Raw genomic sequence first — 18,749 nt, 5'->3', positions numbered from 1 at the left:
TGATCCACCATAAATAATACCTGCTCTGTAATGGTCTACAGAGACCGATAGACTACAGTCAGTAATTGTAGAACTACAAAGTGCTTCTATATGGTAAGTGGAGCTGATATAATGGACAGTGGTTTTAATGTTATGGCTGATGGGTGTATACTGTAATTTTACCGCATTTCTTCGTCCCAAGAGACACAAACCGAGACAGTAAAGAAAAACAAGGAAGGATTTAGAAATTAGAAAAAAATCTTTATTGCATGCGTGTAGCATAATGAGAGAGGACTGTATCCCGGGAGAGAGGCGCGTGTGGGAAATGACCGGCGACTTAATAACCCAGGCTAAAAAAAAACGAACCGCCGTGATACGATACCGCTTCAATCCCTAACTGACCCGTTCAGTAGGTGGCGCTGCTCTCCTCGCTCGATCTGCACAGCCTGGCTGCTCCGTAAAGGAATCGTAACTTTAAAATGCTAACGTAACGCGTGATATTTCCCCCGGCGGTCGAGTCGGCACCCTGGAATAGGAAAGCTACAGTGGAATACTGCCGGGGAGGCACGGACCCGCACCCCCCTGTTCGAATTCGGCAACGAAGACGGAACGAAATGGGGTCGGAATACTGATCGACATTTCAGCAGGAACGTTTCAGTTCGGTCAATTCTTCATATTGGTGCGTTGGTCCCCGATCGCGAGTGGGAAGAAAAAAAAAAAGAACACAAGGAATGATTTAAGACTTTTAGGTAAACACCAAATAAAACCCGTGCCACCGAGCACATCTGGAATAAGGACAGGTAATAAAACGTCGTTTGGCTGAGAGACCTCTGCTCGGACTCCCGCTCAGAGAACCGGTTCTGGGGTCGAACAGACAGAAAACAAAGTTCATCTTGGAATGTCGGGCAGGTTTCGGACGGACGACGCCCCGCCGACTGGCAGTTTCGAGTCCCGCCCACCTGACCCGTAGGATTTCCTGAACGGTAGGTAGCTGGGGAGGAAGGGGGGGGGGGGGGGATGGGCGGGTGGGTGGGTGGGTGGGGTGGACGGGTCTGCGTCCTTTACATCTGGGCCAGCTGCTCCTCCAGTTTGGCGATTCGTTTCTCCTGGGTGCTCACCAGCTCTCTCAGGGATCTGATCTCTTTCAGGACCTCGTCCAGCTTGCCGTCGTTTTTCTGTAAGACAGAGCAGACAGGTTTGATGCACCGATCGGGCATAACATTATGACCGCCTTCCTAATATCGTGTACTGCGACTGTGATGCTCTGTGTATCCTGACTCGATGTATCGATGAGCCTCGGCCGCCCATGACCCTGTCGCAGGTTTACCACTGTTCCTTTCTTGGACCACTTTTGATAGATACTGACCCCTGCAGACCGGGACCCACCCCCACAAGAGCTGCGGTTTTGGAGATGCTCTGACCCGGTCGTCTAGCCGTCACAATTTGGCCCTCGTCAAACTCGCTCAGACCCTCACGCTCGCCCATTTCTCCTGCTTCTAACATCGACTTTGAGGATTAAATGGTCACTTGGCGCCTAATATCCCCCCACTAACAGGTGCCGTGATGAAGAGATAATCAGTGTTATTCACTTCACCCGTCAGTGGTCATAATGTTATGCCTAGTCAGTGTACAACAGAGGTGGAAAATTCTAGATCCTGATTGGCTGATAGGAGATATGTGGACACAATTCTGAATTTGCTAATGAAGGCCCTTATTTATTTATTTATTTAAGTTTTAACGCCATGTTTAACACATTGGTGGCATTTAATGGCAGTAACAGGTATTATGTGTGTGTGTTCATATTTTGGTCCATATTATATGTTCATTTTTATTTTTATGGTTGCCAGGTAGGTTAAAAGTCTTCTTGTGTGAGAGTCTCTTTGATAGTTTCTGGCATGTGTGCTTGTTCTCTTTCTTTAGTGTATTTTGGGAATTCTACCAAGATGTGTTTTATTGATATAGATGTTTGGCAGGTTTCACAAGTTGGGGGTTTTTTGCTAATGAAGGTCCTTGCACAGCGTTTGAAGACCCCACCCACTTAGTCCTGTCTTTTCCCCCACACAGCAGACTCTGTGGCCAGTCGTGTCCACTAGACGGCGCCCTGTCGACCGCTAGCGGAGTCGAGAGAAGCGATCGAGACCGACGCCGAGAAAGAGAACGGAACTCACGACGGCTGGGGGCGGGGCGGCGGTCTGGGCGGCGGTCTTGGCGGCGGTGTTGGCCGCGTTGTTCTCGGCGTTCTTGCTCAGCTTGGGCTTGTTATCCAGGATGTTCTTCTTGACCACCTTGAGGTCGCGGTTCTTGGCCGGGATGTAGCCGTCCTTGAGCGAGATCAGGATGGGCTCGCCGTTCTTGCCCTCGAACCAATCCTCGGCCTCGATGGCGCAGTCGGGCCCCGCGGTGTCTGGGTACAGGTCGTCCTGGAACAGGTCCGACTGTCCGGGGGAGAGGAGGGAACACGGGAAACGTCGGGTTTAGCTTATTACAATTAAAAACAACTACAGTTTAGAGTTATACATCATATATTTTATGAGGGAAGGAAAAGGGGATTAAATATACGGCCAAAAGTATGCTTCTAATTTCAGATGGGTGTCCACATACTTTTGGCTGTACAGTGTTTCTATATTAGTGATCCGTCCTCACCTTTCTTGGCACGGTCATGATGATGGGTTCACACTTCCTCTCATGCAGCTTATAAAACCTGAACACAAACACATACGTTTAGGTTTTCAGTGTGTGGGAGAATAAAGAACTCAAAATGTGGCCGAGTGCTGCCCCCTAGTGGACAGTCACACATTCTTCACTTCAGCAGTTCTCAACATTGAAGCTGGAGTGCCACCCACTAACCTGGAAGGGGGGGGGGGGGGGGGGGGGGTGGTTGTTTTGTCTATCAGAGGGCACTAGGGCGACGCCCTTACCCACCGTTGTGCCAAGTCATAGTGCTGGAAGCTGGCCGGGGCATCTTGTTCGCACAGATACAAGAAGAGGCGGGCTTACCCTCATGCTCAGCCAATAACGGTTCAGTTTCTTTTCACATCGGCCAATGAGCAGCATTAAAGAAGGCAGGGTTCAGGAAAAAGGGGCAGTGGTAGCTCAGTGGTCAAGGTACTGGACTAGTAATCGGAAGGTTGCCAGTTTAAGCCCCGCCACCGCCAAGTTGCTACTGTTGGGCCCTTGAGCAAGGCCCTTAACCCTCAATGGCTCAAACTGTATTCTAAGGTACTGGACAAGTAATCAGAAGGTTGCCGGTTCAAGCCCCTAGTTTTCACTGTTGGACCCTTGAGCGAGGCCCCTAACCCTCAATGGCTCAAACTGTATTCAGTCACAATTGTAAGTTTACAGCTTAAGCCTTAAGGTACTCGAAGGTACCAATCAGAAGGTTGCTGGTTCAAGCCTTACCACTGCACCAGGTTGCTTCTGTTGGGCCCTTGAGCAAGGCCCTCAACCCTCAATTGCTCAGACTGTATTCAGTCATAACTGTAAGGCAGTTTGGATGAGCCTAGTGGTTAAGGTACTGGACTAGTAATCAGAAGGTTGCTGGTTCAAGCCCCACCACTGCACCAGGTTGTACTGTACTGGACTGTATACTGTCACAGTACTGTAAGTCACTTCGGATAAAGACAGCCGACCCGTCTGCCCTGAAAAGTGCCCAGTTTTCCTCCAGGTCATGTGGACGGGCAGGCACCAGCGCACCAGGAGATGTCCGGTACCGAAAATGACATCACGTTAGGCAAGTGTGGCTAATATTTCTTCCCCCCCCCACACGATCTGATTCTCTCTGGACCACGACGGTATCTCACCTGGCGATCTCGCACTTGTTGACGTCCAGGCCTCTCTTGGGCAGGTAGCCCATGCCTCTCTGAGGCTCCTTGGAGCTGAAAGTGTTGAGGTAATGGACGTACGGCGCCTCCTCCGTGATCTCGAAGTAACGGATGCTGCTGTCGCCCTGGCAACGACAAGCAAACACGGTGAGGAAGGGCGAACGCTACAGAACCTCCCGCGCGTGACGTCCGAGCAGAAGCGCCGGCGGGTTTACCTTGCCGCACAGGTAGACCACGTTGGTGTCGGCGTCGTAGAAGGGCAGCAGGACTCCGTTGCTGCTGTCCATCTCGTGGACCGTGATCGGCTCCTCCATGTTTTGCTGGAAAATCAATTCATCAAATGAGTAAAGTACGCTGTGTAATAGAGATGTACCGATCGGGGTTTTGGCACCGATTCCGATCTCCGATCAGGGACATCGGCCGATCGCCGATCGGGGGGTGGGGGGGGGGGGGGGTTTAGCCGGAGCACCGCGCGTGCGTGTGCGTGTGTGTGTGTGTGCCTTTAGAAGAGTGATTCATTGTGCTCGGTGATTCACTTTATAAGTGATTCATTGATTCATGAGTCGATTCGTTTTTATGTGAAGCGTAAGTTTCTCTTCTCGGTTATCTCTCCGTGTTTACTGTTATTAATTAAATGTCGTGGTTTTAAATAAACACCAGCTACTACACAACATTCTGTGTGACTCTCTTACATTAAAAAGCTTCATTAAACTGCTATTAGCACAGATCTGTAACCGACCGTCAGACTCGTTCCGTCTAAGGAGCTAAAAGTTCAGCAGATGATCCTGAACTAACGAATTTGGTAATGAATAAACTTTTGCCTCTGATTGGCTCTGTAACGTTTTCTGTTCTCATCTACATCACAAGTAAGAACCGCTCACGATTTACCAAAGTGAACCAGGAGTTTATATAACGTGCTGATAGAATCGACTCAGATGTGACCGGGTTGAATTATCTTTTTAAAGTAAATATTACAATCAGCAAAATTACATCGTAAGAGCTTTCACGATGGTTTCTGTACGATTGTTGATGAATGGTGATGTGATGGTTGGCGCTTCGTAGCTCAAAGTCTGGATCGATCCACTGAGCTGTTAAGCTTAACATGATCTTTATAGATCACACGATCGGATCGGCTACTTTTAGGAAATATCGGCCGATCGCCGATAGCATATTTTGATTAAAAATCGGCCGATACCGATTCGTAGCCGATCGATCGTCCCATCTCTACTGTATAACATCTGTTATATGTCCAGAAGTATGTGGACACCTGACCATGTGCTTGTTGCACCTGTATTATCTTGAGTGAGGATTTTTTTTTTATCGTATTGGGGTGTGTTGAGAGAAACGTACGGGGTTCCAGAGCGCCAGCTGCCTCTCGCTCATGCGGCTGAACCCCGTGGTGAAGACGTTCCCGTCGGAGAGGAAGATGGCTCTCATTGGCCTGGCGCCTTCGTGGGCCTTGTCCTTCTCCTGCCACACACACACACACACACACACACACACACACACACACAGAAAGTTCAGTTACACTCTATTCTTGTTCATTTAGGTCATGTCTAATTCCCCACTGCAATTCGTGACTGCAATTCTTCTGCCACCTGCTGGAGAGATGCGAACCGTGCAGTCTGGGACCACTTCTCTTCACACCGAGAGAGTCGCGCTACGCCAGATAGGCGCACGTTTTGGTCATGTGATCGGCATCGGTCTTAATGATTTCTATTAACGGGGCATTTTTTTGCTGCGTCCGGAATCGCGTACTTCCATACTCGATAGCACGCGAAACGAGTACGCGAGAGCGGTTAGTATGTCCGAATACACAGTACACACAAAGAGGTACGCGAGGAGTTCCCGGATGACCTACTTATTGGGCAGCCATGTTCGAGTACGCAAGCGATGCACGCTTTCGGTCCGCTAATGTATCCCATAATGCGACTGGAGCTGCGAAAGAAGAAACAAGAACGACGGCGGAGAACGGAGAGTCCTCTGATCACAAGGGTAAGTGAGATAAATAAAATACACATTTTAAAGTCGAATAAATAACAAAAAGACGATAAATATCCAAAATTTTGGCGAGTGGGGTTTGTAAGGAGTCTGTAACTATGGTGATATTACGTAGCGGTGTTGTGTGCATACTGCACACTTCTGTACTGAAAGTATGTACTTCTTCACCGGCCGAGTAGTGCATACTTCCTCCAGTCTAGTACGTACTCTGTAAGTACGCGATTCCGGACGCAGCTTTTGTCTTGCATGGCTCACGGTGCCATGAAGCTCACTTGACTGTGGACAGAGGCACCAGGCTACAGCAGTTAATTCAAGGTAGACCTGTAATGGTACATGCATTTTCAAACGGGCGCATTCAAACTACATTTACATTGGTGGCGTTTAGCGGACACGACCGTATACAGCCCTGCTCAGGGGCCCAACAGTGGGGTTTGAACTGGCAACCTTCTGATCACTAATCCAGTACCTTAACCACTGAGCTACCACGAGCCCTATTTATATACACACACAACGTCACCACTACCGAGGAGTTACAAGGCCATGTGACCAAACCGACCGAGGTCACAGACCTTCCCGCACCCCCACACGGTCCGTACCCCAATGAGCTCTCCCTTGCGCGGGTCGATGACGCGCACTCTCTTGTCCTTGCAGGCGGTGCAGATGAGGCTGCCGTTGCGGTTCCAGGCGACGCTGAAGATCATGTCCGGGTGCATGTCCTCCAGCGTGATGAGCGACTCGCCCGTGCCCACGTTCCAGATCATGATCACGTTGTCGCAGCCTGGATTCAAACCGACAACACAAACGTCATCACTGAAAAATGTCTGTGTGATGTGCTTGGGCCTCCTACAGTCTTGATACAACTGGATCCATACGTGTATTATGATTGGAAGACAAATAATTCTTTGGAAATGGAAATTACCAGGTATCCCATCTACACATGAATGGCAAAATGAACTGGCAAAAGTGGCAGCTTATGAAAGAATGTCATTTAGGCTATGGCAAAGGATGGACGGATTTACTAAAAAATGGGGAAGATATTTATGTTATTTAGCTGTTGGGCTGCATATAACTGGAACAGACTGCCAGGAGATATTAGATGTTCCTTAAATGTAGAAATGTTTAAATCCAGGTTCAAAACTTTTCTTTTTTCTTGTGCCTATGATTGAGCTCAAAATGTTTGCTATTACCCTCATTTTACCATATTTCTTTTAGTTTTTCATGCTCTTAATAATTCTTTTTATAGAGTAGTGTACATTCTAAATTTTAGGGTATACTTTACTATATTTTCTTTTAGTTTTCATGTTTTAGTTGCTTATCTCTCTTGTTTTGATTTCATATTTCCCAAATTGTAGGGTATATTTTACAATATTCTCTTTTAATTTCTCATGTTCTTAATTTTGTATCTCTCTTGTTTGAATTTCATGTTCTTAATTGTAACTAAATGTTTGCAAGAAGTCTTTCTGAGATTCTAGATCTCGGGAATGTTTTAATGCTTTTAATTAACTTTTTTTCCTTATGCAAAGCACTTTGAATTGCCACTGTGTACGAAAAGTGCTATACAAATAAACTTGCCTTGCCTTATTTAGAAGACTTTTGTGAGTTTATGAGGATACATGCTGTATTACTGTGTTTTTCGTTTGGTGTTTTACTCTATGTTGACAGTTTGGGTTTTTTTTACTTACATTTTCACTCGTCGGTATATACGTCATGTATCTGCAGAAGCATTTGTTTTGTTTTACATTGTAAAACGGAGAGAAGAAAATCAATAAAGTGTAAATCTTAAAAAAAAAAAACGTCTGTGTGGAGGAACGTTTCCACCAATCAGGACGCAAAACCAGTCTGAAAAACCATCAGGGTCCTTATTTATTCATTAGGATTTTAACATCGATGTTGAATCTCCAATTCACCTCACTTGCACGTCTTTGGACTGTGGGAGGAAACTCACACAGACACGGGGAGAACATGCAGACTCCACACAAAAACGACCCAGACCTCCTCACCTGGGAATCGAACCCAGGACCTTCTTGCTGTAAGGCGACAGAGCTACCCACCGAGCCGACGTGCCGCTCCAATCAGGGTCTTATACACACTAGCTGGCCAAAAGTATGCGGACACCTGGTTAGGGTGCATTTCTAGGGTTTTGTACCCAGTCAGCCACAGGAGGTTTGGTTAGATGATGAGACCTAAGAGTGGAGTTGGACGTTGCTTTGTGCACAGGGCTACAAGTCATACTGAAACCGGAAAGGGCCTTCCCCAAACAGTTGCCACAATGTTATATAATAGGTAGCCATAGAAGTGGCTGTATACAGGTGTCCACATACTTTTGACCACATGGCATTTACATTTTTGTCATTAAGTTGACGTTTTTATCCAAAGTGACTTACAGTACTGTGACAGTACACAGTCTAATCAATTGAGGGTTAAGGGCCTTGCTCAAGGGCCCAACAGTGGCAACCTGGCAGTGGTGGGGATTTAATCAGCGATCTTCTGATTACTAACTAAGGTAGTCCAGTACCTTAACTGCTAGTCTACAGTGGCCGACGGTGAGGTGGTGCGCATGGTTCACTCACCGGCACTGAGCAGGATGTTGCGGGCGGTCGGGTGCCAGGTGACGATGCCCACGCGTTTGGAGTGACCCTCCAGCGCGACCACGGGTTCTGACATGGCGGTCACCAGACCGTTCTCAGGGATCTGCCACACCTAAAAGGAAAAAGGATCCACAGCAGGTATGGTTTAACACAGAGCGGGTCAGACTGCGTACAGCCGGACTACACGGCCAAAAGTATACGGACACCTCATCGTTTTAAAACTACGGGCATTAAGGGAGCAGCAGTGAACGACTTTCCACAAGATTTCGGAAGTGAGGTTTTGTGCTCATTCAGGCACCTATGTGGGACGAGAAAAATAGGCTCACGACTGATGTTCCAATTCATCCCGAGGGTTTTCAGTAAGTGGGCCAATACAGTTCCCCTCCAAAGCGTGCACAGTCTACACCCCCTTCTTATTCACCCACACCTTCGAGAATTCCTCCACTTCCGGTACAGGCGCCTTGGGCTACAACCAAAGTCCTTGTACAGCCTTGAAGGCCCCTGTCTGGTCTTGTCCCTCCCGGGAGACTCAACGGTCAATCTGTGTCTGCTGCAGGCACTGCCAATTACGCCCAGCCGACCAGTAAGCCGACCTCGGGGAGTTCAGAATCCCTCTGGGTGCCCACTACTGACGTATCTTCATGCACCTTGCTTGTGCCCAGGGACACGGCCGTGCTGGAACGAGTGAGGGCCTTCCCTAAACTGTCGGCACAAAGTTATTTTCTAACAACGGGGGTCGCACTACTCACTTCTGACACGTCTGACTGTAACAGGAGGTAACAGGAGCACTTGCAATGTCCAACCAAAAGGGGGCAGCAGAGCAGCGTTTAAGCAGTACCACACTTCACTGTAGATCAAAGCTCTGAACAATTGATCAAAGGGAGTTGAGGGGGGGGTCAAGGCGTTGGAGTTCCTCCAGATCCAACATCAGATTGGTCTTATTTCTGATCAGATATGTTGACGTCACAACGTTAAAAGCCCATCAACTGCTCCAAGTAATTCATTTCATGCAACCTGTTAGCTACAAGCATGGCTGAAACGCCAGGATGATTATTATGAGGGCTGTCCGTATACTTTTGGGCCTGATTTCTGTGATGTGAGGTCTACAAGGCATCAAGCAAAATCATATAACAGAAATGACAGATAATCCGGGGCAGGAAAGGCGGGACACGTACCATGACCGTGCAGTCCTCTGAACCGCTGGCGATCACCTGATCGTTGTGGGGACACCAGTCGATGTCCAGCACCGGTCCTGTGTGTCCACATACCGTGGGGTAGGACTTATCGATACGACCCGACTGCACAGAGAGAGAGAGAGAGAGAGAGAGAGAGAGAGAGAGAGAGAGAGAGAGACAAAACGGTGAGAATTAAGGCAGCCAGGTAGCTTCCCACAAGATTTTAGAAGCGAATCTGTGGGAATTTGTGCCCGTTTAATACAAAACATCATTCCGACACGAATTCGGACCCGGTGAGTTTGGAGCACAGGAAGTGGACGGTGAAGTGGCTCCTCTGGGTGAATCCTGCATCCGTTCCGTGTGCAGATCTGCGGCGCCCGTTTACAAGTGCTGCAGGAATGTGGGCCTGAGCTCATGCCACAGGAATGCCATCTGTGATTCAAATGCTGCTCGCCGAGGATCAAAACCAAAACATGAAGCTGGAACCGAGACGCGGGTCTGGCCGAACACGGCTACGATTCATCACGGACGATCACGTCCAGCGTGGATGACGACGTTTCATAACGGCGCGCCTGAAGAACCAGAAATCACGTGTGTTCTCACTGTGGAGATCTGTACGAGCTTCAGGTCAGATACACTGGGACCCATGTCTTCCAAAAAAAGCTTCTTACCACTTAATAATGCATAAAAAATCATCCCCAACATCTACAGGCTCATCTAGGTGTGATTTTGGTTAATGTGATACCAGCTTTTATGCAGAGTGTAGTATCCCGTATCAGATATGTAGTATGTTTGGAATGCAGAATGTAATTAGTGTGTAATAAGTAGTATGCAGTAAGTACTATGCATTGTGTAGTATGCTGTAAGTAGTACGCACTGTGTAAGTAGTATGCACTAAGTAATATGAAGTAAGTAGTATGCAGCAAGTATTGAGTAGTATGCAGTAGGTAAAGTATATGATGCAGTAAAAAGTATGCAGTATGATGTAAGTCAGGGGTGTCAAACTCACGGCCCGCGAGAGCTTAAACGACTGTACGATTGTTGTTTTGGTTTACTGTATTAAGTTCTTTATTGTTTCTATTGTTTGTATTTTTACTTCATTCTGGTGCACACAGTGTATCACACAGCTGGGAAGCAAATAAACCGACTGTATTCTGAAGAGAGCTGTCTGTCTGTCTGTCTGTCTGTCTGTCTAGCTGAGCAAGGGGGATAAACTATTAGTGAGGGCAAAACAATTGTCTTAAAAATACACTGTAAAATCCTACATTAACTGCATCTTTCAAAATGCAGGCTGATTTTGTGACCTGCAAAGTGACACATCCTGCCAGTAGATGATGTTACACATATTTACACATGATCCTAAAATGTACAAGAAGATAATTAAGAAAATTAAGCATGAGGAGGAAATTTAATGAAAGTGAAAACAAGTTTGTGCTTCAGGAAGAGAAACCGGTGCGTCTCTTGTGTTATGAGGCCGTGTCTGTGGTAAAGGAGGACGATATAAATGCAGAATTCAGCCTCCAAGAAAAACAGCAATGTGACTGCAATCACAGCAGGATACGTTACAATCGGCCCTTTGAGGGCCACAATAATGCTGATGTGGCCCTCTGTGAAAATGAGTTTGACACCCCTGATGTAAGTACTATGCACTATGTAGTTAAAGTAGTATGCAATAAGTAGTATGCATTGTGTAGTATGCCCTAATATGCAGTATGATGTGAGTAGTATGCAGTATGTGAGTAGTATGCAGTAAGTAATACGTAGTTTGATGTAAGTAGTATATTGTAGTATGCATTGTGTAGTAAGCAGTAATATGCAGTATGATGTGAGTAGTATGCAGTATGTGAGTAGTATGCAGTAAGTAGTATGCAGTATGTGAGTAGTATGCAGTTAGTATGTAGTTTGACGTTAGTATATGTAGTATGCATTGTGTAGTAAGCAGTAATATGCAGTATGCTGTAAATAGTATGCAGTAATGATTATGCATTGTGTAGTATGCAGTAAGTAGTATGCCCTAATATGCAGTATGATGTAAATCGTATGCAGTATGTGTAGTATGCCCTAATATGCAGTATGATGTGAGTAGTATGCAGTATGTGAGTAGTATGCAGTAAGTAGTATGCAGTATGTGAGTAGTATGCAGTATGATGTAAATCGTATGCAGTATGTGTAGTATGCCCTAATATGCAGTATGATGTGAGTAGTATGCAGTATGTGAGTAGTATGCAATAAGTAGTATGCAGTATGTGAGTAGTATGCAGTATGATGTAAATCGTATGCAGTATGTGTAGTATGCCCTAATATGCAGTATGATGTGAGTAGTATGCAGTATGTGAGTAGTATGCAGTAAGTAGTATGCATTGTGTAGTATGCCCTAATATGCAGTATGATGTGAGTAGTATGCAGTATGTGAGTAGTATGCAGTGAGTAATACGTAGTTTGATGTAAGTAGTATATGTAGTATGCATTGTGTAGTAAGCAGTAATATGCAGTATGCTGTAAATAGTATGCAGTAATGATTATGCAGTAAGTAGTATGGCCAGAAGTTTGGTGGACACCCGATCTCCTTGTGGTTCCCCAAAATATTGCCACAAAGCTGGAGGCATAAAATCAATTTTTTAAAACAGATCTTGCTCCTCTGGTGTATTAATATATTATTACAATCATGTTCTTCTAATCACGATTATCAGGTGATCAATTAGAAGTGAGTAATGCTTTGCTATGATTCAATCTCTAGGAGAGCAAGGAGACTCGTATCATGCCAGCAAAACGTTAAGGCATAATTCCAAGCAGTTATCACTGTAGGGGTCAAGCATTCAGTCGTGTACTGTTGTCTTGGTGTACACCACATGTGCATCAAGAAAATGATGAAATATGACGTCTCTCATTAGTACCTGTAGTTTCTGCATCATTCTTTACTTAAATTCATTCAGGCATCATTACTTAATAAAGAATAATAAACATAATGAAATAAACGTGTGATTATGATGATGATAAATCAGATGTGTGTGTGTGTGTGTGTGTGTGTGTGATGATGAACAATAATAGCAGAGCGCTCACGCATTATGTATCAGCACTTAACACACACACACACACCGTGACCTACAGACCCCATGTCAGAGAACAATCACGGGAACTCTCCTCTCTCTCGCTCTCTGTCTGTCTCTCTATTGCTCTCTCTCTCTCTCTCTCTCTCCGTCTGTCTGTGTCTCTCTCTCTCTCGCTTTCTCTCTTTCTGAAAAGCATTAAAAGAAAATTCACCGCTGTGATTTCCAAACACGGACTTTTGCGATGAATCAAGTTGCCTCTGGGTGTGTCGGGTCACAACCTTTGGCCTGGTGCGAGACAATAAGAGAGGAGGAGTGTGTGTGTGTGTGTGTGTGTGTGTGTGTGTGTGTGTGTGCACTGATGCTTTGTGGAAAGGGGCCACGCCTGCAGTGCCATGACATCACTGAGAACTCTGTTTAAAACTGCTGCACTTACAACGACATGCAGGAAATACAGGATCCACACACACACACACACACACACACACACACACACACACACACACACACACACACACACACACACACACACACGGTACAATCGTGTGCTTCTCATCTCCCACTGACCTGCATTCAGAGTGAAGCAGGAGACGCTCGGCTCGGCCCTGTCAGACTGTCTGTGGCTGCTGATTGGACGGTGGCCCTAAAGGCCAGCCAATAAGAACAAAGCAGGAAGCCGGGCTGGAAGGCTGACAGGCGGGGAGCTGAGCGTGACCTTATATGGTAAAATCGGCGGCCGGCGGCCTCCAGAGTGCAAAAGCAGGAAGAGGCTGCAGGAATACAGATCAGGAATAAGAACCGACACGTGCGCACACGCGCACACACGCACGCACACACACACACACACACACACGCACACACACACACAGTGAATTTGGTGCCTGCTACACTCTCAGACGAGCTGGAACACAGGCCTGTTTACTCCAGTGTTTCCAGTCCACGTGATCTCTCCTATTAATGCTACATTTAAATAAGAGAGAGATCTGGACTCGGGCAGGTCGGTCCAGCACCTGCACTGTGTGTCTACAAAGCCACACTGTTGTAGCGCGTGCAGAACGGAGCCTGGTCGTTTTCCTGGGCGTCAATGCTACTTTAAATCATGCGTAAGCTGCCGTGGGCACTAATGCACTCGCATAAACATGTTGGCTTTCGCATCTTTCGCTATTAACAGTCAGGGTGGTCCTTTTAACACACACACACAAACACACACAGAAACACAGAGAAACACACACAAACATACAAACACACAGAGAAACACACACAAACATACAAACACACACAGAGAAACACATACAAACATACAAACACACACATGCACAAACACACACAAACACAGAGAAACACACACAAATACACACAATCACACACAAACACATGCACAAACACAGAAAAACACACACAAACATACACAAACACAGAGAAACACACACACAGAAACACACACACAAACACAAACAGAAATAAACAAACAGAAACACACACACATACACACAAACACAGAGAAACACACACAAATACACAAACACATACACATGCACAAACAGAGAAACACACACACAGAGAAACACACACACACACACACACATACACAAACACAGAGAAACACACAAACACATACACAAACACATGCACAAACAGAGAAACACACACACAGAGAAACACATACACAAACACATGCACAAACAGAGAAACACACACACACAGAAACACACACACACACACACACACAGAGAAACACACACAAACACAGAGAAACACACACACACACAAACACAGAGAAACACACACAAACACACACACACAAACACAAACACAGAGAAACACACACACACACACACACACACACACACAAACACAGAGAAACACACACAAACACAGAGAAACACACACAAACACACAAACACAGAGAATCACAAACAGGAACACACAAACACACACAGAAACAGACACAAACACACACACACAAAACACACACACACACAGAGAAACACACCCAAACACACACACACACAGAGAAACACACACAAACACACAAACAGAAATAAACAAACAGAAACACACACACACAGAGAAACACACACAAACACAGAGAAACACACACAAACACACACACAAACACAAATAAACAAACAGAAACACACACACACACACACACAGAGAAACACACACACACACACACACACACAAACACAGAGAAACACACACACACACACACACACACACACAAACACACACACACAAACACAGAGAAACACACACAAACACACACACACAAACACAGAGAAACACACACAAACACACAAACACAGAGAAACACACACACACACACACACACACACACAAACACACACACACAAACACACAAACACAGAGAAACACACACAAACACACACACACAAACACAGAGAAACAAACACACAAACACAGAGAAACACACACAAACACACAAACACAGAGAATCACAAACAGAAACACACAAACACACACAGAAACAGACACAAACACACACACACAAAACACACACACACACACAGAGAAACACACCCAAACACACACACACACACACACACACACACACACACAGAGAGAAACACACCCAAACACACACACACACACACAGAGAAACACACCCAAACACACACACACACACACACAGAGAGAAACACACCCAAACACACACACACACACACACAGAGGGTTTGAATCCTGAGTGGTACCACTGGCATTTGTCAGGTTAAAGCAGCCTCTCACATAGTTCCAATTCATCCCAGACGTGTAATTGGGTCGAGATCAGGACCCCTGTACCCCTGTAGTTCCTCCCCCGCAGGCACAGGAACGTGCATCTCCGAAACACATGAACTCAATATCTACTGGGTGTCCATTTACTTTTGTAAACACGCGGCGAGAAGCTCGTGAACAGGACGCGCATCGAACCCTGGAGCGTCACTTCCTCCCTCAGTTACAGCCTCTCTTCCTCCCTCAGTTACAGCCTCTCTTCCTCTTTCTGTTCCTCTCTTCCTCTCGGAGCTTCTGCTGAGCTGAAGCCTGGTCCACACCGGGGGAGTTCCGATTCACCTATTAATGTCAAAGGACTTCAGTAAAGTGGACGTTTTATACGGACGCAGACGAACACGTGGTGACCGAAAGTATGTGGACGCCTGACCTTAATCTTGTTGGACATCACGATGTCCAACAAGATTAAGGTCAGGCGTCCACATACTTTCGGTCACCACGTGTTCGTCTGCATTTAAAATGAATAACCCAGCTCCTCTGAGCAGGCTTCACACATGAATTTGGAGCGTGTCTGTAGGGATTCGAGTCCAGTCGGCCGGAAGACGTCGCACGAGAGGGCCTGGCTCACAGCAGACGTTCCAATTCATCCCAAAAGTGTTTCATCGTCCAGGCAACGTGAGCTTAATCTATGAAAGAGCCGAACGAAAGGAGCTCTGCACGAACAGGTAGGGAAAAAAATTAAAACAGAGCTGCGAACACACCCATCCGTCAAAGAACGCAGCGCCGCGCATAAAGCCGTCGCTCAACGAGTCCGTTTTCATTCACGCAGCTGAGCCGGACACGCCCGAACCCTTCGGGCGCGACCGTGAATCCATTCCAGACGTGTCATGAACACGACGATCGAGCGATCCGAAAAAAGCCACACCAGTAAAGGAATCCCTGTACGGCCCAAAAGGAACGACGTGAAGGTTTCGGACCGGACCGGACCGGACAGGACAAGCTTCCAGGACCTGAAACAGGCGGTCAGAACTCGGCGGCGCTCTCGCCCGGCCCTTACCTTGCTGAGGGGCAGGACCATGAAGGCTCCGCCGCCGCTGGCCTCCACGATGATGGCCACGAATCTGGGGTTGACGGCGCAGAAGGAGCTGTCCCACGTCACCCGGGACACCCTGATGTCGTCGTAGCACTGGTCATTCTTCAACGCCTGGCCGAACACGTGCCTGAACTTGCTCTGCCGCACCACCCGTCTCATATCTGCGGAGAGGGAGAACATGCTGAATATCACGGAGACTAATTCTGTACGCGGGAGCTGCGGGTTTACTGAAAAACGGAACCCAAGGCAGCAAGATAACGAACAAAACTCTTGGTTGCCGTGTGACGTCTGATTAAATAAACAATAATACACTAGACCAGAGTTTAAAAAAATATATATATAATGAATTGCTGAGAAAAATAATAATAATAAAATAAAGAATTTTACCAGGCACATAAACACGAAAAAAACTTGTACCCAAGAGCTCCCTTGTGGAGGCTTTACATTACACTTTGTAAACCACAGTGGGACCAGATCGCCACCAATTTTGTAATTAAGTATATTTTTTTAGCCGCTTAAGTGGCGCAACGATAAACCACACATCAATCAAGAGGAAGCGTAATGCAATCGGGTAATTAAATACAACTAGATGACCTAAAGTATGCGGGTATCAGTGCTAAATACGTTGTTAAACGGCAGAGAGAAGGACTAGATCGAAACCCCATCAAACATCTGTGGAGAGGGCTGAAGACGGCAGCTAAAAGACCCTCGCCATCCAATCTGAGCGAGCTTTAGAGGATATGCCATGAAAAATGAGATAAACCGCATAAATCCAGGAGTGCAAAGCTTGTACAGACGTATTGATAATGACTTGGTGCTGCACTTGCTCCCAAAAACGCTTCTAGGCCGAATTATATAAGGGTCTGAATACTTTTGTGAATAAGAGATTTCAAGTCAAGTCAGGTTTATTTATTAAGGGCCTCCAAAGACCTTGCGGGTCACCCAAGGCGCTGTACAATAAAATCAAAACAATACCAAAACACATCAGTTGGAGCAATAATAAAACGACGCAGTAAAGTAAAATGAAGTAAAAAACATATAGCAAAATAAAATCAGTTAGTAAATAAAACAGAAAAAGTCATGCTACAGCCCAAAAGCCTGTGAAAACAGATGGGTCTTCAAATTGGATTTAAAACGATCAACTGTAGGGGATGTCTTAATAAAAAGTGGCAAGCCGTTCCAGAGTTTTGGAGCAGCCACAGAGAAAGCCCGGTCACCTCTGGACCTCATCCGAGAGCGTGGGACAGTTAAAAGCAACTGGTCAGAGGATCTTAAGATTCTGGTGGTAGCCGCTCAGGTGGCGCAGCGGTAAAGTACGCCAGCGCACCAGAGTTGGGTTTCTGGATGCATCGTATCGAATCTCGGCTCTACCTTTACGACCGGGTTGGGCGGCAGTATGAACGACGTTTGGCCGTCGTTCAGGGTTAGGGGTAGAGTCGGATCGTAGGTCCTCGTAACCGGTGCGACTGCGGCCCCTGCTGGTTGATTGACGGCGCCTGCACGGGGCCGAGGAATGGCATTGAGGGGGGTGTGACCCTCCGTGCGCGGTGTCTCTCGGTGTATGAACTCGGCTCGTGCGGGTGAAAAATGCCGGCTGTACCGACTGCGTGCCGGAGGGGGCGTCCTCAGTCAGCGGCAAAAAAGGGTCGAATCAGTATAGAGGAGCAATCAGGGTAAATGGACACGATTAGAGTGGGGATAAAAGTTAATTAAAAAAAAGATTCTGGTGGTAGAGTGGGGGCAAATAAGATCCGAGATATAGGATGGGGCGACACCATCAAGAGCCTTAAACATAAACACAAATAAAAGAAACTTAAGTCCTTGAAGCGGCGAAGAACACAAAACGTTTCGACATCATCATGACGGCGGATTAGGAGCAGACTGATGAGTAATAATTGTAAATAAATAATTATATTCAATCCTTGATGAAAGTAGAACTGAAGTGCTTCACACGCAGGACCCGACTCTCTCTGGATCAGGACTGGACTCTGTATTACCACTTCGACAGAACGCAGAGAGCTTCAACCACAGACGAGGGAACGGATCTGCGAGAGGAAGAGAGGCGGGGGGGGGTGACTAATACAGGAAGTGGTTCCTGCTGGCGGGTGTGGTGGCCAGTGTGACTCGGGCAGATAATGTGGACTTTGTCCGCTGATAAAACCTTCGCGTGCGGTCACATGACGAGTCGCCGTGCCCCTGCCGCTGCGTGACGGGCGTGTCTCCGGGTCACCGAGTTAAAGTGAAACGAGTTCTGCACTTGTATCGGTGGTTCGTTGTTAGAATTTCACCAAGTGGCCAAAAGTTTGTAGACA

General features: G+C 46.6%; 1 protein-coding gene across 5 annotated transcripts in view; it reads right to left on the bottom strand.

The window, feature by feature from the left end:
• Positions 1-219: 219 nt before the first annotated feature.
• LOC134335686 (coronin-1C-A-like) overlaps positions 220-18,749 on the bottom strand; it is a 38,291-nt gene continuing 19,761 nt past the window's right edge. For 3 of the 5 annotated variants that reach the window (XM_063018278.1, XM_063018276.1, XM_063018273.1), the window contains exons 2-11: positions 16,402-16,598; positions 9,565-9,687; positions 8,372-8,501; positions 6,398-6,579; positions 5,151-5,270; positions 4,016-4,120; positions 3,780-3,925; positions 2,623-2,680; positions 2,148-2,414; positions 220-1,154 (exon numbers count right to left, since the gene is read on the bottom strand). In XM_063018278.1, coding sequence (XP_062874348.1) covers positions 1,041-1,154; positions 2,148-2,414; positions 2,623-2,680; positions 3,780-3,925; positions 4,016-4,120; positions 5,151-5,270; positions 6,398-6,579; positions 8,372-8,501; positions 9,565-9,687; positions 16,402-16,598 — 1,442 coding nt within the window. In that variant the 3' untranslated portion in view covers positions 220-1,040. Of the gene's footprint in view, positions 1,155-2,147; positions 2,415-2,622; positions 2,681-3,779; positions 3,926-4,015; positions 4,121-5,150; positions 5,271-6,397; positions 6,580-8,371; positions 8,502-9,564; positions 9,688-12,670; positions 12,800-15,497; positions 15,589-16,401; positions 17,337-18,749 lie in introns of those variants that run through there. The other 2 variants (XM_063018277.1, XM_063018272.1) reach the window with 2 other exon arrangements.

The sequence above is a fragment of the Trichomycterus rosablanca genome, chromosome 21, assembly GCF_030014385.1.
Source record: "Trichomycterus rosablanca isolate fTriRos1 chromosome 21, fTriRos1.hap1, whole genome shotgun sequence".
Taxonomy (NCBI): domain Eukaryota; kingdom Metazoa; phylum Chordata; class Actinopteri; order Siluriformes; family Trichomycteridae; genus Trichomycterus; species Trichomycterus rosablanca.
The sequence above is the reverse complement of the archived record's forward strand: the minus strand, read 5'-3'. Positions and strand labels throughout refer to the sequence as shown.